This window comes from Salmo salar, unplaced genomic scaffold, assembly GCF_965601325.2.
Source record: "Salmo salar unplaced genomic scaffold, fSalSal1 ptg000432l, whole genome shotgun sequence".
Classification (NCBI taxonomy): Eukaryota; Metazoa; Chordata; class Actinopteri; order Salmoniformes; family Salmonidae; genus Salmo; species Salmo salar.
The window spans coordinates 2,128,063-2,154,518 of NW_027675387.1; the positions used below are offsets into that span (position 1 = coordinate 2,128,063).

Below are 26,456 nucleotides of genomic sequence, written 5' to 3' on the forward strand. Positions count from 1 at the left end.
ACACACACACACACACACACACACACACACACACACACACACACACACACACACACACACACACACACACACACAGCATATAATTTTGTCCAAGTGGTGGTCAGAATGTTTGTCTTAACTAGCCTGAAAAGTCAAACATGTCTGATATGAACATTGACATAAACCCTCTACATACTTGAGTTTCTCCAGTCTGCAGTGTGGATCCTCCAGTCCAGCAGTCAGCAGTCTGACTCCTGAGTCTCCTGGGTGATTGTAGCTCAGGTCCAGCTCTCTCAGGTGTGAGGGGTTTGACCTCAGAGCTGAGACCAGAGAAGCACAGCCTTCCTCTGTGACTAGACAGCCTGACAGCCTGCAAAGAGTAAAATCATATTAAAATCACACTGCTAGTCTTTGGTGGTGAAAATAGTGGCAGTATATTTCTTAAACATATTCAGATATATCAGTGTCCTGAAACCTTCCATATCTACTCATAAATTAATGTATCATATTATGAATTACAAATTATCAACGTTTTGCCTGCAGATAGAAACATGTATAGTACAAATATTTGAGTAGACTGACCAGACCAGTTTAAAAGCAGTATCAGTCAAAAGACAGACAGTGAGGTATCAGATTTAGATTGTATTGAGTATACAGTCCACACCATATCTATTTTGACAGTGAAGATAACATTTTAAATGTGGCTCTAAACTCCAACATTTTGGATTTGAGATCAAATGTTTCATATGAGGTGACAGTATATAATGTCACCTTTTATTTGAGGATATTTTCATACATATCTGTTTCACCATTTAGTAAAATGAAAGCACTTCATGTATCTAGTCCCCCTATTTAAATAAGTCATATGTTTTCTGACCAATTAAATCATAGTGTGTTAAAATAGTCAAAAGTTTAGTATTTGGTCCCATATTCTTTGACTGCAATGACGACATCAAGCCTGTGACTGCCATGATTGAGAAGGATCATGAAAAATAATGAGTGAAAAAGTTACAGAGGCCACAACAAAACATGCTAACCTCTGTCATGACGTTGGCCTCTTTGGGTACAGGAAGGACAGTTGACCCCCCTCCCCTTTGTACCAACACCCATACAGGACCAGGCTTCATTTGACAAGCTGTTCTATGGGCACTATAAAACACTCCCTGATTTACATTTCTCCAGACCAGGCCTACACTCCGTTGGCACATAGGTTCTACCTTCCAATTCCTCTACTGAAAGTGAACCATACCACGTGGTTAACTTTTAGACTATTGATACCGACAGAATAAGAACAAGTCTTTGATATTAATTATTAGTCTGCAGCTAAGTAAATTATATCATCGAACGCGAAGACCAACGAAACCACCATTCTATGACGACATTAATGAATGTTGCTTTGAAAGATCCATTCTAACCGAGAGAGAGACTCTCCAACAGAACCGAACTCTCCAACAAAGAACGACGACACACTGAGCGTAAATATATATTGATTGCAATTGTTCCCGAATGAGTGAGCCTTCAATTGTCAATTGTTAATATTAATGAACTCTGTGTAACTTCTCAGCGGACCGTTTATGACCCATTGTTCAACAGGCCGACCTGCCTGTTTAGCCCACAAGGGCACATTCCTCTACCAATCCTTTGTGACGATAATTACTGTTTGTATGTTTTTCTGTTAATTACTTAGTGTAGTAAATAAATGATTTTAAGACAATTGATGTATGGATGATTTTAGTAAAGACTGGGTTCGTGCAGATACAACAATTTATGACGTTTTGGAATGAGACTGGACTAGAGGTAAATACACCATTTAAACTTAGAAGATAATCGACCTATATTATAATAGAATATAATATTATAGTACAGGAAAGTTATATTAGGAAAATTATAGCTTTGTAATCTGAATATTCTCCTTGGTGCCCCGACCTCCTAGTTAATTACAATTAAATGATTAATCAGTTTAATCGCGTGATAATAATTACAGGGAGCTAATTGATAAACATATCTTCCGTTTAATGGTACCCCCAAAGACACGACACCTCTCATCATTACCAATAACAGAGGCTACAACAAAACATGCTAACCTCTCACCATTACCAATAACAGAGGCTACAACAAAACATGCTAACCTCTCACCATTACCAATAACAGAGGCTACAACAAAACATGCTAACCTCTCACCATTACCAATAACAGAGACTACAACAAAACATGCTAACCTCTCACCATTACCAATAACAGAGGCTACAACAAAACATGCTAACCTCTCACCATTACCAATAACAGAGGCTACAACAAAACATGCTAACCTCTCACCATTACCAATAACAGAGGCTACAACAAAACATGCTAACCTCTCACCATTACCAATAACAGAGACTACAACAAAACACTTGTGGACCAACTACAGGAATACTGACCTCAGAGTCTCCAGTCTGCAGTGTGGATCCTCCAGTCCAGCAGAGAGCAGCTTCACTCCTGAATCCTTCAGGTCATTGTTACTCAGGTCCAGCTCTCTCAGGTGTGAGGGGTTTGAACTGAGAACTGAGGCCAACACTTTACAGGATGTGTCTGTGAGTTTACAGCCAGTGAGTCTGCCAACACAGAAGAAATACAATGACAGACAGGTTGTATTAAAATTATATTCTTAGCTTTCCATGTTTACGCTGTTACCCGTTTACAAATAATGTGTTGGGTTTGACCACAGAGCTGAGACCAGAGAAGCACAGCCTTCCTCTGTGACTAGACAGCCTGACAGCCTGCAACGAGTAAAATCATCTTGTAGAGAGAAAAATATATAATACAAATATTTGAGTAGACTGACCAGACCAGTTTAAAAGCAGTATCAGTCAAAAGACAGACATTGAGGTATCAGATTTAGATTGTATTGAGTATACAGTCCACACCATATCTATTTTGACAGGAATAGATGAATGAGGCTGAGGGTGATGACTACAACAACGATGGTGATATTGATGGAGGAATAGATGAATGAGGCTGATGGTGTTGACTACAACAAGTATGGCAAAGTCAACAACGCAGCCACTGCTAGCTAGCCTACTTCACCAGCCAGCAGTACTGCATCATTTGTAATTTTAGTCAATAAGATTTTTGCAACGTAAGCTTAACTTTCTGAACATTCGAGACGTGTAGTCCACTTGTCATTCCAACGTGATATGGACCTGTGGACTATTGCGGAGGTTAGGAGGAGTATATCCAGGGCTTTGGAGGAATTAGGGGCAGGAGAAAAGCACCTCCCACGAGAACAGGTGGAGGCAGCGAGAGCGCGGCAACAAGGGAAGCACGAGAGGCAGACACACCCCCCCAAAAAATTAGGGAGATTGGCACAGTCAGGTTGGAGACCTGAGCCAGCTCCTCATGCTTACCGTGGGGAGCGAGTGACTGAGCAAGCACCGTGTTATGCGGTGATGCGCACTGTGTCGCCAGTGCGCATTCACAGCCCGGTGAGCTCTGTGCCTGCCCCACGTACCAGGCCTCCAGTGAGTCTATCCAGCCTGGTACGCCCTGTTCCTGCTCCTCGCACTTGCCCTGAGGTGCGTGTCACCAGTCGGGCGCCACCTGTTCCAGCCCCACGCATCAGGTCTCTAGTGCGCCTGCCCAGTCCGGTGTGTCTTGTTCCTGCTCCTTGCCCTGAGGTGTGTGTTACCAGTCTGGCGCCACCTGTGCCAGCCCCACGCATCAGGCCTCCAGTACGCCTTCCCAGTCCAGAGCTTCCGGCAACGTCCCCCAGTCCGGAGCCTCCAGCGACGTTCCCCAGTCCGGTGAGACCTGTTCCGGCTCCATGTAAAAAGCCTCCAGTGATGATCCATGGTCCGAAGCCTCCAATGATGATCCATGGCACGAAGACTCCAGTGATGATCCATGGCACGAAGCCTCCAATAATGATCCATGGCACGAAGCCTCCAGTGATGATCCATGGCACGAAGCCTCCAGTGATGATCCATGGCCTGGAGTCTCCAGTGATAATCCATGGCAAGAAGGCTGTTGGGATGATCCATGGCCCGGAGCCTCCAGTGATGATCCATGGCACGAAGACTCCAGTGATGATCCATGGCCCGGAGCCTCCAGTGGTGATCCAAGGCACGGAGCCTGCAATGATGATCCAATGATGATCCAAGCTAATATTTTAAATGTGGCTCTAAACTCCAACATTTTGGATTTCAGATCAAATGTTTCATATGAGGTAACAGTATATAATGTCACCTTTTATTTGAGGATATTTTCATACATATCTGATTCACCATTTAGAAATGAAAGCAGTTTATGTATCTAGTCCCCCCATTTGAAGAAGTCATAAGTATTCTGACCAATTCATTTATAGTGTATTAAAGTAGTCAATAGATTAGTGTTTCGTTGTAAACTAGTTGGTTGCATTTGCAGTTTGTTTTGGTTGTGTTTTGCCCAATAATAAAATGGTGGATGATGACTGGATAATTTTCTGTCTAAGTGAGTAGATAACATGTTTCTAAACACTACTAAATGAATCCTGATTATGCCATGATTACTACAAATCATGAATGAATCATGAATAATAATGAGTGAGAAAGTTACAGAGGCTACAACAAGACATGCTAACCTCTCACCATTACGAATAACAGAGGATACAACAAAACATGCTAACCTCTCACCATTACCAATAACAGAGGCTACAACAAGACATGCTAACCTCTCACCATTACCAATAACAGAGGATACAACAAAACATGCTAACCTCTCACCATTACCAATAACAGAGGCTACAACAAAACATGCTAACCTCTCACCATTACCAATAACAGAGGCTACAACAAAACATGCTAACCTCTCACCATTACCAATAACAGAGACTACAACAAAACATGCTAACCTCTCACCATTACCAATAACAGAGGCTACAACAAAACATGCTAACCTCTCAACACTCCCAATAACAGAGGATACAACAAAACATGCTAACCTCTCACCATTAACAATAACAGAGGCTACAACAAAACATACTAACCTCTCACCATTACCTAAAACAGAGGATACAACAAAACATGCTAACCTCTCACCATTACCAATAACAGAGGCTACAACAAAACATGCTAACCTCTCACCATTACCAATAACAGAGACTACAACAAAACATGCTAACCTCTCACCATTACCAATAACAGAGGCTACAACAAAACATGCTAACCTCTCAGCATCACCAATGACAGAGGCTACAACAAAACATGCTAACCTCTCACCATTACCAATAACAGAGTCTACAACAAAACATGCTAACCTCTCACCATTACCAATAACAGAGGATACAACAAAACATGCTAACCTCTCACCATTAACAATAACAGAGGGTGCAACAAAACATGCTAACCTCTCACCATTACCAATAACAGAGACTACAACAAAACATGCTAACCTCTCACCATTACCAATAACAGAGGCTACAACAAAACATGCTAACCTCTCTCCATTACCAATAACAGAGGCTACAACAAAACATGCTAACCTCTCACCATTACCAATAACAGAGGCTGCAAAAAAACATGCTAACCTCTCACCATTACCAATAACAGAGACTTCAACAAAACATGCTAACCTCTCTCCATTACCAATAACAGAGGCTACAACAAAACATGCTAACCTCTCACCATTACCAATAACAGAGGCTACAACAAAACATGCTAACCTCTCACCATTACCAATAACAGAGACTACAACAACACATGCTAACCTCTCACCATTACCAATAACAGAGGCTCATTTATCATTATTCACGATTCATTCCTGATTATTCATAATCATGGTAGCATCCACATGAATGTAGAAGTGTTCAGAAACATCTTCTATTCTTACTGACAATACAAGTGAAGTGACTCCAAAATTACAGGACATTATTCACCATTAAGTTACTATTAGGAAAAATATTATCTAAAACACAACTAGGACAAACAGCAAATTAATTCAACAATTTAGTAGAATCACAAGCTTGATGTAATCACTGCAGGCATGAATATGGGACAAAACATTCAACTTTTGACTAAATACATTTGTCCAAATAATTAATAATTTTTAAATGTAAATATTGATTCATTGCTTCAACTTCATGTAATTGTCAATAAAAGCCTTTGACACTTATGAAATGCTTGTAATTATAATTCAGTATTCCACAGTAACATCTGACAAAAATATCTAAAGACACTGAAGCAGCAAACTTTGTGGAAATTAATATTTGTGTCATTCTCAAAACTTTTGGCCACGACTGTATATGTATGAATACGTTTAAATAAAAGGTGACATTCTGTACTGTCACCTAATATGAAACATCTCAAATCCAAAATGCTGGAGCATAGCACCACATTTAAAACTGTAAACTTCACTGTCCAAACACATATGGTGTGGACTATGTGTGTCTGGTAAACACATGTGGATCTGGTGAACAGTTATCACTTGTTGACCAACTACAGGAATACTGACCTCAGAGTCTCCAGTTTACAGTGTGGATCCTCCAGTCCAGCAGAGAGCAGCTCCACTCCTGAATCCTTCAGGTCATTGTTACTCAGGTCCAGCTCTCTCAGGTGTGAGGGGTTTGAACTGAGAACTGAGGCCAACACTTTACAGGATGTGTCTGTGAGTTTACAGCCAGTGAGTCTGCCAACACAGAAGAAATACAATGACAGACATTTTGTATTAAAATGATACGCTTAGCTTTCCCTGTTTACACTGTTACCCGTTTACAAATAATGTGTTGGGTTTGATCACAGAACTGAGACCAGAGAAGCACAGCCTTCCTCTGTGACTCCACAGGCTGACAGCCTGCAAAGAGTCAAATCATATTAAAATCACACTGCTATTCTTTGGTGGTGAAAATAGTGGCGGTATATTTTTTCAACATATGAAACCTTCCATATCTATTTGTAAATTAATATATCGTCATTAAAAATGACAAATTATCAAAGTTTTTCCTGCAGATAGAAACATGTATAGTACAAATATTTGAGTAGACTGACCAGACCAGTTTAAAAGCAGTATCAGTCAAAAGACAGACAGTGAGGTATCAGATTTAGATTGTATTGAGTATACAGTCCACACCATATCTATTTTGATAGTGAAGCAAAACATTTAAATGTGGCCCTACACTCCAGCATTTTGGATTTCAGATCAAATGTTTCATAAGAGGTGACATTGACGCATTTGCAGTTATTTTAATAATAATGAGTGAGAAAAGTTACAGAAGCTACAACAAAACATGCTAACCTCTCACCATTACCAATAACAGAGGCTACAACAAAACATGCTAACCTCTCACCATTACCATTAACAGAGGCTACAACAAAACATGCTAACCTCTCACCATTACCAATAACAGAGGCTACAACAAAACATGCTAACCTCTCACCATTACCACTAACAGAGGATACAACAAAACATGCTAACCTCTCACCATTACTAATAACAGAGGCTACAGCAAAACATGCTAACCTCTCACCATTACCAATAACAGAGGCTACAACAAACATGCTAACCTCTCACCATTACCAATAACAGAGGATACAACAAAACCTGCTAACCTCTCACCATTACCAATAACAAAGGACACAACAAAACATGCTAACCTCTCACCATTACCAAAAACAGTGGCTACAACAAAACATACTAACCATTACCAATAACAGAGGCTACAACAAAACATGCTAACCTCTCACCATTACCATTAACAGAGGCTACAACAAAACATGCTAACCTCTCACCATTACCAATAACAGAGGCTACAACAAAACATGCTAACCTCTCACCATTACCAATAACAGAGGCTACAACAAAACATGCTAACCTCTCACCATTACCAATAACAGAGGCTACAACAAAACATGCTAACCTCTCATCATTACTAATAACAGAGGCTTCAACAAAACATGCTAACCTCTCACCATTACCAATAACAGAGGATACAACAAAACATACTAACCTCTCACCATTACCAATAACAGAGGCTACAATCTAAAACACAACCAAATGTACAACTGTAAGCTTCACTGTCCAAACACATTTGGTGTGGACTATGTGTGTCTGGTAAACACATGTGGATCTGGTGAACAGTTATCACTTGTTGACCAACTACAGGAATACTGACCTCAGAGTCTCCAGTTTACAGTGGGGATTCCCCAGTCCAGCAGAGACCAGCTTCACTCCTGAATCCTTCAGGTCATTGTTACTCAGGTCCAGCTCTCTCAGGTGTGAGGGGTTTGAACTGAGAACTGAGACCAGAGAAGCACAGCCTTCCTCTGTGACTCCACAGCCTGACAGCCTGCAACGAGATCATCATGACTTCACAAACACACTGTTAATTTAACACCAGTAGTGTAGAAGGACAACGGTAGATGCATTTGGTTTATTCTCTCAAACAACATATAGATTCATCTTCCGTCTCCTAGAATTGTATGGTCATATTGTAATACTAGATTGAATATCTGATTCAATATGTTATTCAATTTAATATTATATACATATTATAATACACATTTTTCTCTAAACATAATATTTCTTTCTTCCTGATGATTACTTCTTATATGTCATTTTATTTACTCACAGAGCAGCTCTGGAGGCTTTGACCACTGGCAGCAGCCTCAGAAGACCTTCCTCTGATCTGGAGTATTTCTTCAGGTCAAACACATCCAGCTCCTTTTCTGAAGTCAGCAACACAAAGACCAGAGCTGACCACTGTGCAGGTGACAGGTTGGGTTTTGAGAGACTTCCTGATTTCAGGTAGCTTTGGATTTCCTCCACTAGAGAATGGTCATTCAGTTCATTCAGACAGTGGAACAGATTGATGCTCCTCTCTGGAGAGGTATTCTCCCTGATCTTCTCCTTGATGTACTTGACTGTTTCTTCATGGCTCTGTGAGCTGATTCTTGTCTTTGTCAGTAGACCTCGTAAGTGCTTCTGATTGGACTCCAGTGAGAGGCCCAGAAGGAAGCGGAGGAAAAGGTCCAGGTTTCCTGTCTCACTTTGTAAGGCTTTATCCACAGCACTCTTGTAGACAGTAACTTCAGGCTCGTCTCTGTACAGCAAAGAAAATATACTGGACTTTGTTTGCTGTTTGTCCATTAGATTATCATTGTTGTTGATGAATGAGAGGAACACATACACAGCAGCCAGAAACTCCTGAATGCTCAGATGCACGAAGCAGTACACCTTCATCTGGTGCAGCACACATTCCTCTTTAAAGATCTGTGTGCACAATCCTGAGTACACTGAGGCTTCATTGACATCAATGCCAGCCTCTTTCAGGTCTTCTTCATAGAAAATCAGATTGCCATTCACAAGCTGTTGAAAAGCCAGTTTTCCCAGTGACAGAATGCTCTCGTTACTCAAGTGTGGATCTGTCTCTTCTTTCCCAAGATACTTTTCATTCTTCTGTTTGGTATGAAACACCACAAGGTGTGTGTACATCTCAGTCAGAGTCTTGGGCATCTCTTCTCTCTTATGTTTCAGCATGTGTTCGAGGACTGTTGCAGAAATCCAACAGAAGACTGGAATGTGGCACATGATGTGGAGGCTCCTTGATGTCTTTATGTGTGAGATGATTCTGCTGGCCAGGTCCTCATCAATGAATCTCTTTCTGAAGTACTCCTCCTTCTGTGGGTCATTGAACCCTCGTACCTCTGTCACCTGGTCAACACACCCTGAAGGGATCTTATTGGCTGCTGCAGGTCGGGTAGTTATCCAGAGGAGAGCAGAGGGAAGCAGATTTCCCTTGATGAGATTTGTCAGCAGAACATCCACTGAGGTTGACTCTGTGACGTCCCAACAGATCTTGTTCTTCTGGAAGTCTAGGGGCAGTCGGCACTCATCCAGACCATCAAAGATGAACAGAACTTTGTACTTGTTGTAATTGGAGATTCTTGATTGTTTGGTTTCCATTGAGAAGTGATTGACAAGTTCAATGAAAGTGTGTTTGTCCCCTTTCATCAAATTCAGCTCCCGGAAAGGGAATGAAAACACAAATTGAACATCCTGATTTGCTTTTCCTTCAGCCCAGTCCAGAATGAACTTCTGCACAGAGACTGTTTTTCCAATGCCAGCGACTCCCTTTGTCAGCACAGTTCTGATGAGTTTGTCTTGTCCAGTTAAGGGTTTGAAGATGTCGTTACATTTGATTGCAGTCTCTGGTCTTGCTTGTTTCCTGGTTGTTGTCTCAATCTGTCTCAGCTCATGTTCATTATTGACCTCTCCTGTTCCACCCTCTGTGATGTAGAGCTCTGTGTAGATCTTATTGAGAAGTGTTGGGTTTCCTTGTTTAGCGATCCCCTCAAATACATATTGAAACTTCTTCTTTAGATTAGATTTGAGTTCACGTTGGCAAATCACAGCAAGTTCATCTGAATGAAGAAATAACAAGGATGATATTAATATTACATTTGTTTTAATGCCTACAGTATTGTAGGACTGTTATAAAGTTAAATTATAATCATTTATTCTCTTAACTGACTGTATAAATGTGTAAATGTTTTCATAATGCATTACAGACTGGTGTGACTGATTACATTATTTTTGGTATTATTGATGGTATTATTAATGTTGTCTCTCTCTCTCTCTGCTGCTACGTGATGAGGTCACTAGGTGTTGTGTTAAGGCTGCGACAATATCATTGAGTTACTCAGCTACTTTAGCTGTACTTTAGCTACAGCTTTTAAATGTTATAAAACATCATTCAACATGAGGCAGACAGATCTTACATTTCTCCAGTGTGTCAGCAAGCTCCTTCTGGTTCATTTTCCTCAGGACGTGCAGTGTGATCTTCAGAGCCCCCTCTCTGGCACTGCTCTCCTGCTTCTCATCTTCAGCATCCACCACTTCCTCATCCTGCTTCTGACTCTCAAAGCCTTCTGGGAGTTCTGGACTAAGAATCGTCTTGAACATCTTCAGCTCGTTCTTCACAAATGTCATCATTTTCTCTTCAAGCAACTGAAATAAATCAAGTAAATAAGTTAAGCAAGAGAAGAAAGGCTTTCTCATTAACACATTAATGAATGATTGACAGATCAACTTTACTTGAGGTCAACAAAAACAAATGTTCATAACAGGACCACATACACTGAATATGGAGGCCAGGTCTGTTTGATGACTCTGGGAAGACTGACCACTGAGAATCTCTGACTCTGATCTCTCCTGTTGGTTTCTGTGCACAAAACATGAGATTACATCTCCTCATCCAGGGAGTACACACACACACACACACACACACACACACACGCACACACACACACACACACACACACACACACACACACACACACACACACACACACACACACACACACACACACACACACACACACACACACACACACACACACACACAAAGGGAGGGAACGTTGTGTTTGTTTAATATTGTTTTAGGACTATGAAAATGAACTAAAGAATTAGCCTATGGATTATGAAAACAACCAAAAGAAATGTGAAAATGGGAGAGGAGAAATGACTAGAGACAGTGTTGTTTAACTCACTGACCATGACCCATGAGTTCTTCTTACCTTTGTTCAGTAGAAAAGTCTCCCTCTCTAAACTTTATAGGTTGATCCATAGACTTGTCACTCTTCATGGACACACAGCTGGGTACAGGGGAGGCTGGTCTCTCCTGCTTGATTAGTCTTCAACACAACAGAGACAAACATTACATCTCTCATCTACTCTGAGCTCAGATGGGGAAACATAAGAAGAGTTTCATTACAAAACGCAACATTTCACTTTACAGAAATGTTCGTAAATTAGTCTTTATTGTTTAAAGAAATTAGTAAAGAGATTGGTGTGTTTTTTCACTATCTAATCATTACATGGGGTAGTTCAATGACAGACATGTATTTGTTTAAAATCTATCACTTGATGGTTTCATTTCAGAGACAAATAATGTTTTTTGCTAAATGCAATATATCTGCCTCACTCTCAGAGAAATCAGTACTACTGCTAGGTTTAATACAGTAATAATATATATCTGCCTCACTCTCAGAGAAATCAGTAGTACTGCTAGGTTTAACACAGTAATAATATATATCTGCCTCACTCTCAGAGAAATCAGTAGTACTGCTAGGTTTAACACAGTAATAATATATATCTGCCTCTCAGAGAAATCAGTAGTACTGCTAGGTTTTACACAGTAATAATATATATCTGCCTCTCAGAGAAATCAGTAGTACTGCTAGGTTTTACACAGTAATAATATATATCTGCCTCACTCTCAGAGAAATCAGTAGTACTGCTAGGTTTAATACAGTAATAATATATATCTGTCTCACTGTCAGAGAAATCAGTAGTACTGCTAGGTTTAATACAGTAATAATATATATCTGCCTCTCAGAGAAATCAGTAGTACTGCTAGGTTTAACACAGTAATAATATATATCTGCCTCTCAGAGAAATCAGTAGTACTGCTAGGTTTAACACAGTAATAATATATATCTGCCTCACTCTCAGAGAAATCAGTAGTACTGCTAGGTTTAATACAGTAATAATATATATCTGCCTCACTCTCAGAGAAATCATACAGTCAAATATAACAAATTACTACATTTTTAATAAAGATATGTACAAATGATACATTTGTGACATCAATATATATATATATTTTTTAAAATATTCAAGAAATGTATATGTGATCTGTTTGTAAATTTTTTACATTTAACACTTTTTTTAGCAGATGTTCTTATCCAGGGCCTGGTTTCCCAAAAGCATCTGAAGGCTAAATTAATTGTTAGAACCTTCATAGGAACATCGTTAAATCTCAGAGCTTGAAAGAGAGCGACCCGTCTCTACCTATTTTACTGGTTTGTGACTCACTGACTCCACCCCCAGCCAGAGGGGAATAAAGTAGCCCAGGAGTTAACACACTCAGGTCAGGGAGAGTTGGAGAGGCAGGTTTATAGTTCCCCCCTAGACACTCAGGAGTTAACACACTCAGGTCAGGGAGAGTTGGAGAGGCAGGTTTATGGTTCCCCCTAGACACTCAGGAGTTAACACACTCAGGTCAGGGAGAGATGGAGAGGCAGGTTTATGGTTCCCCCTAGACACTCAGGAGTTAAAACACTCAGGTCAGGGAGAGATGGAGAGGCAGGTTTATGGTTCCCCCCTAGACTCTCAGGAGTTAACACACTCAGGTCAGGGAGAGTTGGAGAGGCAGGTTTATGGTTCCCCCTAGACACTCAGGAGTTAACACACTCAGGTCAGGGAGAGTTGGAGAGGCAGGTTTATGGTTCCCCCCTAGACTCTCAGGAGTTAACACACTCAGGTCAGGGAGAGATGGAGAGGCAGGTTTATGGTTCGCCCTCTAGACTCTCAGGAGTTAACACACTCAGGTCAGGGAGAGATGGAGAGGCAGGTTTATGGTTCCCCCCCCCTAGACTCTCAGGAGTTAACACACTCAGGTCAGGGAGAGATGGAGAGGCAGGTTTATGGTTCCCCCCTAGACTCTCAGGAGTTAACACACTCAGGTCAGGGAGAGTTGGAGAGGCAGGTTTGTGGTTCCCCCCTAGACTCTCAGGAGTAAAAACACTCAGGTCAGGGAGAGTTGGAGAGGCAGGTTTATGGTTCCCCCCCTAGACTCTCAGGAGTTAACACACTCAGGTCAGGGAGAGTTGGAGAGGCAGGTTTATGGTTCCCCCCCCCCTAGACTCTCAGGAGTTAAAACACTCAGGTCAGGGAGAGTTGGAGAGGTAGGTTTATGGTCCCCCCCCCCCCCCCCCCCCTAGACTCTCAGGAGTTAAAACACTCAGGTCAGGGAGAGATGGAGAGGCAGGTTTATGGTTCCCCCCTAGACACTCAGGAGTTAAAACACTCAGGTCAGGGAGAGTTGGAGAGGCAGGTTTATGGTTCCCCCTTGACGATCAGGCTCTGGTTGTGGGGGATGTTCAGCTTGGGGTTGTGAGGAGCTGATAACAGTAACCCGCATGGATTTCGTAAAAGAGCTGTTTCCCGAAACCATCAATAACATTACACTTGGAAAATGCTTGTGATCTACCTCCTGTCTTAGACCACTAGAACAGCTGAGTGATCTACCTCCTGTCTCAGACCACTAGAACAGCTGAGTGATCTACCTCCTGCCTCAGACCACTAGAACAGCTGAGTAATCTACCTCCTGTCTCAGACCACTAGAATAGCTGAGTAATCTACCTCCTGTCTCAGACCACTAGAACAGCTGAGTAATCTACCTCCTCCCTCAGACCACTAGAACAGCTGAGTAATCTACCTCCTGTCTCAGACCACTAGAACAGCTGAGTAATCTACCTCCTGTCTCAGACCACTAGAACAGCTGAGTAATCTACCTCCTGCCCAGACCACTAGAACAGCTGAGTAATCTACCTCCTGTCTCAGACCACTAGAACAGCTGAGTAATCTACCTCCTGCCTCAGACCACTAGAACAGCTGAGTAATCTACCTCCTCCCTCAGACCACTAGAACAGCTGAGTAATCTACCTCCTGTATCAGACCACTAGAACAGCTGAGTGATCTACCTCCTCCCTCAGACCACTAGAACAGCGGAGTAATCTACCTCCTGTCTCAGACCACTAGAACAGCTGAGTAATCTACCTCCTGTCTCAGACCACTAGAACAGCTGAGTAATCTACCTCCTGTCTCAGACCACTAGAACAGCTGAGTAATCTACCTCCTGTCTCAGACCACTAGAACAGCTGAGTAATCTACCTCCTCCCTCAGACCACTAGAACAGCTGAGTAATCTACCTCCTGTCTCTGACCACTATAACAGCTGAGTAATCTACCTCCTGTCTCAGTCCACTAGAACAGCTGAGTAATCTACCTCCTGTCTCAGACCACTAGAACAGCTGAGTAATCTACCTCCTGTCTCAGACCACTAGAACAGCTGAGTAATCTACCTCCTGTCTCAGACCACTAGAACAGCTGAGTAATCTAACTCCTGTCTCAGACTACTAGAACAGCGGAGTAATCTACCTCCTGTCTCAGACCACTAGAACAGCTGAGTAATCTACCTCCTGTCTCAGACCACTAGAACAGCTGAGTAATCTACCTCCTGTCTCAGACCACTAGAACTGCTGAGTAATCTACCTCCTGTCTCAGACCACTAGAACAGCTGAGTAATCTACCTCCTCCCTCAGACCACTAGAACAGCTGAGTAATCTACCTCCTGTCTCAGACCACTATAACAGCTGAGTAATCTACCTCCTGTCTCAGTCCACTAGAACAGCTGAGTAATCTACCTCCTGTCTCAGACCACTAGAACAGCTGAGTAATCTACCTCCTGTCTCAGACCACTAGAACAGCTGAGTAATCTACCTCCTGTCTCAGACCACTAGAACAGCTGAGTAATCTACCTCCTGTCTCAGACCACTAGAACAGCTGAGTAATCTACCTCCTGTCTCAGACCACTATAACAGCTGAGTAATCTACCTCCTGTCTCAGACCACTAGAACAGCTGAGTAATCTACCTCCTGTCTCAGACCACTAGAACAGCTGAGTATTCTACCTCCTGTCTCAGACCACTAGAACAGCTGAGTAATCTACCTCCTCCCTCAGACCACTAGAACAGCTGAGTAATCTACCTCCTGTCTCAGACCACTAGAACAGCTGAGTAATCTACCTCCTGTCTCAGACCACTAGAACAGCTGAGTAATCTACCTCCTGCCTCAGACCACTAGAACAGCTGAGTAATCTACCTCCTGTCTCAGACCACTAGAACAGCTGAGTAATCTACCTCCTGTCTCAGACCACTAGAACAGCTGAGTAATCTACCTCCTGTATCAGACCACTAGAACAGCTGAGTAATCTTACTCCTGTCTCAGACCACTAGAACAGCTGAGTGATCTACCTCCTGTCTCAGACCACTAGAACAGCTGAGTAATCTACCTCCTCCCTCAGACCACTAGAACAGCTGAGTAATCTACCTCCTGTCTCAGACCACTAGAACAGCTGAGTAATCTACCTCCTGTCTCAGACCACTAGAACAGCTGAGTAATCTACCTCCTCCCTCAGACCACTAGAACAGCTGAGTAATCTACCTCCTGTCTCAGACCACTAGAACAGCGGATTAATCTACCTCCTGTCTCAGACCACTAGAACAGCTGAGTAATCTACCTCCTGTCTCAGACCACTAGAACAGCTGAGTAATGTACCTCCTGTCTCAGACCACTAGAACTGCTGAGTAATCTACCTCCTGTCTCAGACCACTAGAACAGCTGAGTAATCTACCTCCTCCCTCAGACCACTAGAACAGCTGAGTAATCTACCTCCTGTCTCAGACCACTATAACAGCTGAGTAATCTACCTCCTGTCTCAGTCCACTAGAACAGCTGAGTAATCTACCTCCTGTCTCAGACCACTAGAACAGCTGAGTAATCTACCTCCTGTCTCAGACCACTAGAACAGCTGAGTAATCTACCTCCTGTCTCAGACCACTAGAACAGCTGAGTAATCTACCTCCTGTCTCAGACCACTAGAACAGCTGAGTAATCTACCTCCTGTCTCAGACCACTAGAACAGCTGAGTAATCTACCTCCTGTCTCAGACCACTAGAACAGCTGAGTAATCTACCTCCTGTCTCAGTCCACTAGAACAGCTGAGTAATCTACCTCCTGTCTCAGACCACTAGAACAGCTGAGTAATCTACCTCCTGTCTCAGACCACTAGAACAGCTGAGTAACCTACCTCCTGTCTCAGTCCACTAGAACAGCTGAGTAATCTACCTCCTCCCTCAGACCACTAGAACAGCTGAGTAATCTACCTCCTGCCTCAGACCACTAGAACAGCTGAGTAATCTACCTCCTCCCTCAGACCACTAGAACAGCTGAGTAATCTACCTCCTGTATCAGACCACTAGAACAGCTGAGTAATCTACCTCCTGTCTCAGACCACTAGAACAGCTGAGTAATCTACCTCCTCCCTCAGACCACTAGAACAGCTGAGTAATCTACCTCCTGTCTCAGACCACTAGAACAGCTGAGTAATCTACCTCCTGTCTCAGACCACTAGAACAGCTGAGTAATCTACCTCCTGTCTCAGACCACTAGAACAGCTGAGTAATCTACCTCCTGTATCAGACCACTAGAACAGCTGAGTAATCTACCTCCTGTCTCAGACCACTAGAACAGCTGAGTGATCTACCTCCTGTCTCAGACCACTAGAACAGCTGAGTAATCTACCTCCTGTCTCAGACCACTAGAACAGCTGAGTAATCTACCTCCTGTCTCAGACCACTAGAACAGCTGAGTAATCTACCTCCTCCCTCAGACCACTAGAACAGCTGAGTGCGTCATTAGATGCTTTTTTTGCCCTTCCACTTGACTTTATACACAGAAGATCTCTGCTAAACATAGAATCATATAGTTTATCCATCTCTCTGTGTCAGCAGATGATTTCAGAACAAAGTTGACTACAAATACGAAGTTGCCAATGTCTTTGCATTTGATAAAAACAAGCGACGCATAAAATTATTCTTCAAATGAAAACCGAGATGACTACATTAAAATATGAACAGTAGTCTTTAGGCCTATTTCAATCATATTGTTCAATATATTGAGTAATATTTTGATACTTGTAGGCTACTGTCTGAAATATGTCTCAATATATTTCATGATGTGTATCCAAACATGAACACAATGATGTGCCAAATCTGTGATTTAGTGCGTTTTTATTGGGTAAGCATTAGACTAAGCCTCCCCAATACTTGCAGCCATAGGTGCTAATAGAAGCTGATCCTGGGTCAGTATTGTGACATAACTATAATGTTAAGGAAATATCTGAATGGAGAAAACTGATCCGAGAGCAGCGCTCCCTTTCTTTCCATCCTAACAGTATTGATACATGCTCCACCAGACGTGATACCTTGTAGTGCTGCTGATCCAGATTCTACTGGTCTGACTGAGGATATGAACTCTGACCTGTCCACCAGACGTGATACCTTGTAGTGCTGCTGATCCAGTTTCTACTGGTCTGCCTGAGGATATGAACTCTGACCTGTCCACCAGACGTGATACCTTGTAGTGCTGCTGATCCAGTTTCTACTGGTCTGCCTGAGGATATGAACTCTGACCTGTCCACCAGACGTGATACCTTGTAGTGCTGCTGATCCAGTTTCTACTGGTCTGCCTGAGGATATGAACTCTGACCTGTCCACCAGACGTGATACCTTGTAGTGCTGCTGATCCAGTTCCTGCTAGTCTGCCTGAGGATATGAACTCTGACCTGTTCACCAGACGTGATACCTTGTAGTGCTGCTGATCCAGTTTCTGCTGGTCTGACTGCGGGTATGGAGCTCTGCCCTGTTCACCAGACATGATACGTTGACCTTATACCTTGTAAATAAAAAAAAGGAAATAGTAACACAAAATAACAATAATTACGCTATAAGGAGTACCAGTACTGAGTCAATGTGCAGGGGTACCAGGTAGTTGAGGCAATAATGAGGCTATAAGGAGTACCAGTACTGAGTCAATGTGCAGGGGTACCAGGTAGTTGAGGTAATAATGAGACTATAAGGAGTACCAGTACTGAGTCAATGTGCAGGGGTACCAGGTAGTTGAGGTAATAATGAGACTATAAGGAGTACCAGTACTGAGTCAATGTGCAGGGGTACCAGGTAGTTGAGGTAATAATGAGGCTATAAGGAGTACCAGTACTGAGTCAATGTGCAGGGGTACCAGGTAGTTGAGGTAATAATGAGACTATAAGGAGTACCAGTACTGAGTCAATGTGCAGGGGTACCAGGTAGTTGAGGTAATAATGAGACTATAAGGAGTACCAGTACTGAGTCAATGTGCAGGGGTACCAGGTAGTTGAGGTAATAATGAGACTATAAGGAGTACCAGTACTGAGTCAATGTGCAGGGGTACCAGGTAGTTGAGGTAATAATGAGGCTATAAGGATTACCAGTACTGAGTCAATGTGCAGGGGTACCAGGTAGTTGAGGTAATAATGAGACTATAAAGAGTACCAGTACTGAGTCAATGTGCAGGGGTACCAGGTAGTTGAGGTAATAATGAGACTATAAGGAGTACCAGTACTGATTCAATGTGCAGGGGTACCAGGTAGTTGAGGTAATAATGAGGCTATAAGGAGTACCAGTACTGAGTCAATGTGCAGGGGTACCAGGTAGTTGAGGTAATAATGAGGCTATAAGGATTACCAGTACTGAGTCAATGTGCAGGGGTACCAGGTAGTTGAGGTAATAATGAGGCTATAAGGAGTACCAGTACTGAGTCAATGTGCAGGGGTACCAGGTAGTTGAGGTAATAATGAGGCTATAAGGAGTACCAGTACTGAGTCAATGTGCAGGGGTACCAGGTAGTTGAGGTAATAATGAGACTATAAGGAGTACCAGTACTGAGTCAATGTGCAGGGGTACCAGGTAGTTGAGGTAATAATGAGACTATAAGGAGTACCAGTACTGAGTCAATGTCCAGGGGTACCAGGTAGTTGAGCTAATAATGAGACTATAAGGAGTACCAGTACTGAGTCAATGTGCAGGGGTACCAGGTAGTTGAGGTAATAATGAGACTATAAGGAGTACCAGTACTGAGTCAATGTGCAGGGGTACCAGGTAGTTGAGGTAATAATGAGGCTATAAGGATTACCAGTACTGAGTCAATGTGCAGGGGTACCAGGTAGTTGAGGTAATAATGAGACTATAAGGAGTACCAGTACTGAGTCAATGTGCAGGGGTGCCAGGTAGTTGAGGTAATAATGAGACTATAAGGAGTACCAGTACTGATTCAATGTGCAGGGGTACCAGGTAGTTGAGGTAATAATGAGGCTATAAGGAGTACCAGTACTGAGTCAATGTGCAGGGGTACCAGGTAGTTGAGGTAATAATGAGGCTATAAGGATTACCAGTACTGAGTCAATGTGCAGGGGTACCAGGTAGTTGAGGTAATAATGAGGCTATAAGGAGTACCAGTACTGAGTCAATGTGCAGGGGTACCAGGTAGTTGAGGTAATAATGAGGCTATAAGGAGTACCAGTACTGAGTCAATGTGCAGGGGTACCAGGTAGTTGAGGTAATAATGAGACTATAAGGAGTACCAGTACTGAGTCAATGTGCAGGGGTACCAGGTAGTTGAGGTAATAATGAGGCTATAAGGACTACCAGTACTGAGTCAATGTGCAGGGGTACCAGGTAGTTGAGGTAATAATGAGACTATAAGGAGTACCAGTACTGAGTCAATGTGCAGGGGTACCAGGTAGTTGAGGTAATAATGAGACTATAAGGAGTACCAGTACTGAGTCAATGTGCAGGGGTACCAGGTAGTTGAGCTAATAATGAGACTATAAGGAGTACCAGTACTGAGTCAATGTGCAGGGGTACCAGGTAGTTGAGGTAATAATGAGACTATAAGGAGTACCAGTACTGAGTCAATGTGCAGGGGTACCAGGTAGTTGAGGTAATAATGAGACTATAAGGAGTACCAGTACTGAGTCAATGTGCAGGGGTACCAGGTAGTTGAGGTAATAATGAGACTATAAGGAGTACCAGTACTGAGTCAATGTGCAGGGGTACCAGGTAGTTGAGGTAATAATGAGACTATAAGGAGTACCAGTACAGAGTCAATGTGCAGGGGTACCAGGTAGTTGAGGTAATAATGAGACTATAAGGACTACCAGTACTGAGTCAATATGCAGGGGTACCAGGTAGTTGAGGTAATAATGAGACTATAAGGAGTACCAGTACTGAGTCAATGTGCAGGGGTACCAGGTAGTTGAGATAATAATGAGACTATAAGGAGTACCAGTACTGAGTCAATGTGCAGGGGTACCAGGTAGTTGAGGAAAGTTGATGTAATATGTACATGTAGGTAAGGATAAAAGTGACTAGGCAATCAGGATAGAGATTATATCTCCTCATCCAGGGAGAGCACACACACACACACACACACACCACACACACACACACACACACACACACACACACACACACACACACACACACACAGGGAGGGAACGTTGTGTTTGTTTAATATTGTTTTAGGACTATGAAAATGGACTAAAGGATTAGCCTATGGATTATGAAAACAACAACAATAAATGGTAAAATGGGAGAGGAGAAATGACTAGAGACAGTGTTGTTTAACTCACTGACCATGACCCATGAGTTCTTCTTACCTTTGTTCAGTAGAAAAGTCTCCCTCTCTAAACAGTATAGGTAGACCCATAGACTTGTCACTCTTCATGGACACACAGCTGGGTACAGGGGAGGCTGGTGTCTCCTGCTTGATTGGACTTCAACACAACAGAGACAAACATTACATCTCTCCTCTACTCTGATCTCAGATGGGAAACATAAGAAGAGTTTCATTACAAAACGCTATATATCACTTTCAGAAACATTCATATGTTAACTTTTATTGTTTAAAGAAATTATAAATGAGATAGGTGTTTTTTAACTCCCTAATCATGGCATGCAATTTTTCAATGACCGACATGTACATGTTTATAATGTATCATTTGATGTTTTCATTTCAGAGTCAAATGTTTTTATTTTCAAAATGCTTTACGTATATCTGCCTCACTCTCAGAGAAATCAGTAGTACTGCTAGGTTTTACACAGTAATAATATATATCTGCCTCACTCTCAGAGAAATCAGTAGTACTGCTAGGTTTAACACAGTAATAATATATTTCTGCCTCTCAGAGAAATCAGTAGTACTGCTAGGTTTAATACAGTAATAATATATATCTGCCTCTCAGAGAAATCAGTAGTACTGCTAGGTTTAACACAGTACTAATATATATCTGTCTCACTCTCAGAGAAATCAGTAGTACTGCTAGGTTTAACACAGTAATAATATATATCTGCCTCTCAGAGAAATCAGTAGTACTGCTAGGTTTAACACAGTAATAATATATATCTCCCTCACTCTCAGAGAAATCAGTAGTACTGCTAGGTTTAACACAGTAATAATATATATCTGCCTCACTCTCAGAGAAATCAGTAGTACTGCTAGGTTTAACACAGTAATAATATATATCTGCCTCATTCTCAGAGAAATCAGTAGTACTGCTAGGTTTAACACAGTAATAATATATATCTGCCTCTCAGAGAAATCAGTAGAACTGCTAGGTTTAACACAGTAAGAGTATATTTCTGTCTCACTCTCAGAGATCAGGCTATACGGAGTACCAGTACTGAGTCAATGTGCAGGGGTACCAGGTAGTTGAGGTAATAATGAGACTATAAGGAGTACCAGTACTGAGTCAATGTGCAGGGGTACCAGGTAGTTGAGGTAATAATGAGACTATAAGGAGTACCAGTACTGAGTCAATGTGCAGGGGTACCAGGTAGTTGAGGTAATAATGAGACTATAAGGAGTACCAGTACTGAGTCAATGTGCAGGGGTACCAGGTAGTTGGGGTAATAATGAGACTATAAGGAGTACCAGTACTGAGTCAATGTGCAGGGGTACCAGGTAGTTGAGGTAATAATGAGACTATAAGGAGTACCAGTACTGAGTCAATGTGCAGGGGTACCAGGTAGTTGAGGTAATAATGAGGCTATAAGGAGCACCAGTACTGAGTCAATGTGCAGGGGTACCAGGTAGTTGAGGTAATAATGAGACTATACGGAGTACCAGTACTGAGTCAATGTGCAGGGGTACCAGGTAGTTGAGGTAATAATGAGACTATAAGGAGTACCAGTACTGAGTCAATGTGCAGGGGTACCAGGTAGTTGAGGTAATAATGAGACTATAAGGAGTACCAGTACTGAGTCAATGTGCAGGGGTACCAGGTAGTTGAGGTAATAATGAGACTATAAGGAGTACCAGTACTGAGTCAATGTGCAGGGGTACCAGGTAGTTGAGGAAAGTTGAGGTAATATGTACATGTAGGTAGGGGTAAAAGTGACTAGGCTATCAGGATAGAGATTATATCTCTTCATCCAGGGAGTGCACACACACACACACACACACACACACACACACACACACACACACACACACACACACACACACACACACACACACACACACACACACACACACAACAGGGAGGGAATGTTGTGTTTGTTTAATATTGTTTTAGGAATATGATAAATGGACTAAAAGGATTAGCCTATGGATTATGAAAACAACAAAAAGAAATGTGAAAATGGGAGAGGAGAAATGACTAGAGACAGTGTTGTTTAACTCACTGACCATGACCCATGAGTTCTTCTTACCTTTGTTCAGTAGAAAAGTCTCCCTCTCTAAACAGTATAGGAGGACCCATAGACCAGTCACTCTTCATGGACACACAGCTGGGTACAGGGGAGGCTGGTCTCTCCTGCTTGATTGGACTTCAACACAACAGAGACAAACATTACATCTCTCATCTACTCATTTTCAGAAATGTTCATAAATTAGATTTTATTGTTTAAGTGTGTTTTTTCACTATCTAATCATGGCATCGGATTGTTCAACGACAGACATGTATTTGTTTAAAATCTATCACTTGATGGTTTCATTTCAGAGAGACAATGTTTTTTTGCAAAATGTTATATATCTGCCTTTCTCTCAAATGAACGGCTCGGTCTTATGTAGCAAAATTTGAAATTGTGTTTTTCACATTTGATAATAGTAGAGCCTCAGAGCTAGAACATGGTATATCACTACAGTTGAGGAACAGTGGAAAAGTGTTTCTGCTTTGGAAGATGATATACTTGTAACCTCACTTTTGAGAAAATGGCCTTTTAATGTTTTGATACCTGCTGGAGAGCTCTTTTTGGTCTACATTATTTTGCATGTACATGTTTTTGCATTTTGCATCTACATGTTATTTTGGCAGATAATGTCACCCATCTAAATAAATAGTTTTATATATATAATTAACTAAATGTGTGATGTTTATGGTTAACTTGTTATGGATAGGGGGCAGTATTTTCACGGCCGGATAAAAAACGTACCCGATTTAATCTGATTATTACTCCTGCCCAGAAACTAGAATATGCATATAATTATTAGCTTTGGATAGAAAACACTCCAACGTTTCTAAAACTGTTTGAATGGTTCTGTGAGTATAACAGAACTCATTTGGCAGGCCAAAACCTGAGAAGATTCTGTACAGGAAGTACCCTGTCTGACCATTTCTTGGCCTTCTTGATCATCTCTATCCAAAACAGGGGATCTCTGGCATAACGTGACATTTTCTAACGCTCCCATGGGCTCTCAGAAGGCGCCAGAACTTTGAATGATGACTTTGCAGGCCATGGCTGAAAAACAGTAGCGCATTTGGATAGTGGTCGATCTGAGAACAATGAGACTGGGGGCGCATGCACGAGGAGACTCCATGTTTTTATTTTTTCATCTTTGAACTAGGCTCATAATCTGAGGTAGCAACTACGTCAGATCTACAAATCAATGAGCTAGACCTATCCATTTGGTTTGCAACTCTGTGAACCTACGCAACTCTGTGAACCTGCGATGCAACGATTTCAATGCATATCCAATTACCCAGCAGCCATTTAGAAACAACAAGTCATCAAAAAAAGTGTTATTTCTTAATTAAAAAATGTATTCTGGATGTTTAAAATCGGCCACATCTGAAAAAGAGGACAGGGACATGCGTTTTGTTTAGGTGGTATACCTTTTTCTGAAAACAAATATGGTTAACCATGACCAGAAAATGGTTAACGTTTAGGACTGTGGTACAATATGTACCCAAGCGAACAGGGATAGCACTCACAAAGTAGCCAGAACCCTGTTAATAATAATAAGTTACCTGATAATAATAATAATAATAATAATAATAATTGAGGTCAGCCTACAAGGTTAATAGTAATTTACCCGAGGTCGGCGTTCACGGTTATTGCCGACAGGTCTCATTGATAACAATAGAGAAGCTGCCATTTTAACGCAGAACAATGAGCTGGGAATAGAATGTTCAGAATGTGAGTTGGCGTCACGGTGCTCAATTCAACTAGAAAAGCTGAAAAATGACCTAAAATAAGGTCTGTTTTTTAGCGATTACTTCATAACATAACGTAATATTATGAAACTGAGCTCCATGGAGGATGCAATGAACTAGTTTTCATCAGAAAAAAAACATTGTTAAAAATGTCATGTGTCCAGCCTACTTGAGGCGCCCGAAAATAATATTCAAAAGTTCGGTCCTTGGACATAGAGGGGTTAAACACTAAAGTTACAGTCCATCTAGTGAAGAGAGGAGAATCGGACAGAGGTAACTTCTGCCGAAGTCGGTCCCTCTCCTTGTTCGGCGGTGTTCGGCGGTCGACACTACCGACCTTCTAGCCATCATTGATCCACTTTTCATTTTCCATTGGTTTTGTCTTGTCTTCCATCACACCTGGTTCCAATCCCATCAATGACATGTTGTGTATTTAACCCTCTGTTTCCCCTCATGTCCCTGTCGGAGATTGTTTGTTGTATGTAGGTGTTTATTGTTATTCTGGTGTGGGACGGGTTTCGCACCCTCTATTTGTTATTTTGTATACTTTGGTTTTCTGAGGTTTTGATGTTTATTAAACAGCTCCATTTTTACCAAGTTCATTCTCCTGCGCCTGACTTCCCTGCCACCAGCACGCAACGCATTACAGCATCCATCAATGAGAAAGGGAGAAGCCCTCCACGGGATTTAACAGGTGGAAGAAACAACCGGGGAGCTCCATCGGTCCACAAGAAATGCAGGCAGCCGGTGATGATGTAGTGTTAGCTAGGATAACTAAGATGCTGCTGGTAGAGTAGCTAGCTAGCTTACCTAGCTGTAGCGACTAGCTAGGATAACTAGGATGCTGCTGGTAGAGTAGCTAGCTAGCTTACCTAGCTGTAGCGACTAGCTAGGATAACTAGGATGCTGCTGGTAGAGTAGCTAGCTAGCTTACCTAGCTGTACCGACTAGCTAGGATAACTAGGATGCTGCTGGTAGAGTAGCTAGCTAGCTTACCTAGCTGTACCGACTAGCTAGGATAACTAGGATGCTGCTGGTAGAGTAGCTAGCTAGCTTACCTAGCTGTACCGACTAGCTAGGATAACTAGGATGCTGCTGGTAGAGTAGCTAGCTAGCTTACCGAGCTTTATCGACTAGCCAGGATAACTAGGATGCTGCTGATAGAGTAGCTAGCTAGCTTTCCTAGCTGTACCGACTAGCTTGGCTAGCTAGCAGGTCGTTCGTCTGTAACCTCGTCTCGATGATGATGACGAATCCGGTGAACCACAAAATGAAACAAGGACAGAGAGTGAAAAGGATCTGGCGACACTCATACTGTCCCTGACCGTAAAGCAGAAAGCAAATTGAACAATAAACTTTGACATCTCAACACTGTAGCGAACTCCATCGTTGGTATCCAAGATCACCTCAGCCACTCTGCGCGTAACCGGGACAATATGCTTGGCACCGCACCGGACGTGGACGCGGGCAGTTTTGTACAGGGACGGGGACAGTTCCAGAACGCGGACATGAGCAGTGCCACACAATCAACTAAACCCAGTCTTTGCAGTGGGTTACATTAGTAATATTCATTTTTTATTATTATTATGA

The 26,456-nt window shown here is 42.1% G+C and overlaps 1 protein-coding gene across 4 annotated transcripts in view; it reads right to left on the reverse strand.

The window, feature by feature from the left end:
- Positions 1-26,456, reverse strand: part of LOC145876076 (NLR family CARD domain-containing protein 3-like) — a 34,118-nt gene that overhangs the window by 3,518 nt on the left and 4,144 nt on the right. For 3 of the 4 annotated variants that reach the window (XM_082971851.1, XM_082971850.1, XM_082971849.1), the window contains exons 3-11: positions 23,143-23,259; positions 21,090-21,206; positions 18,197-18,286; positions 11,505-11,621; positions 11,065-11,149; positions 10,707-10,935; positions 8,102-10,349; positions 6,445-6,618; positions 176-2,573 (exon numbers count right to left, since the gene is read on the reverse strand). In XM_082971851.1, coding sequence (XP_082827977.1) covers positions 8,554-10,349; positions 10,707-10,935; positions 11,065-11,149; positions 11,505-11,621; positions 18,197-18,286; positions 21,090-21,206; positions 23,143-23,259 — 2,551 coding nt within the window. In that variant the 3' untranslated portion in view covers positions 176-2,573; positions 6,445-6,618; positions 8,102-8,553. The remainder of the gene's footprint in view (positions 1-175; positions 2,574-6,444; positions 6,619-8,101; positions 10,350-10,706; positions 10,936-11,064; positions 11,150-11,504; positions 11,622-18,196; positions 18,287-21,089; positions 21,207-23,142; positions 23,260-26,456) is intronic. The other variant, XM_082971852.1, reaches the window with a different exon arrangement.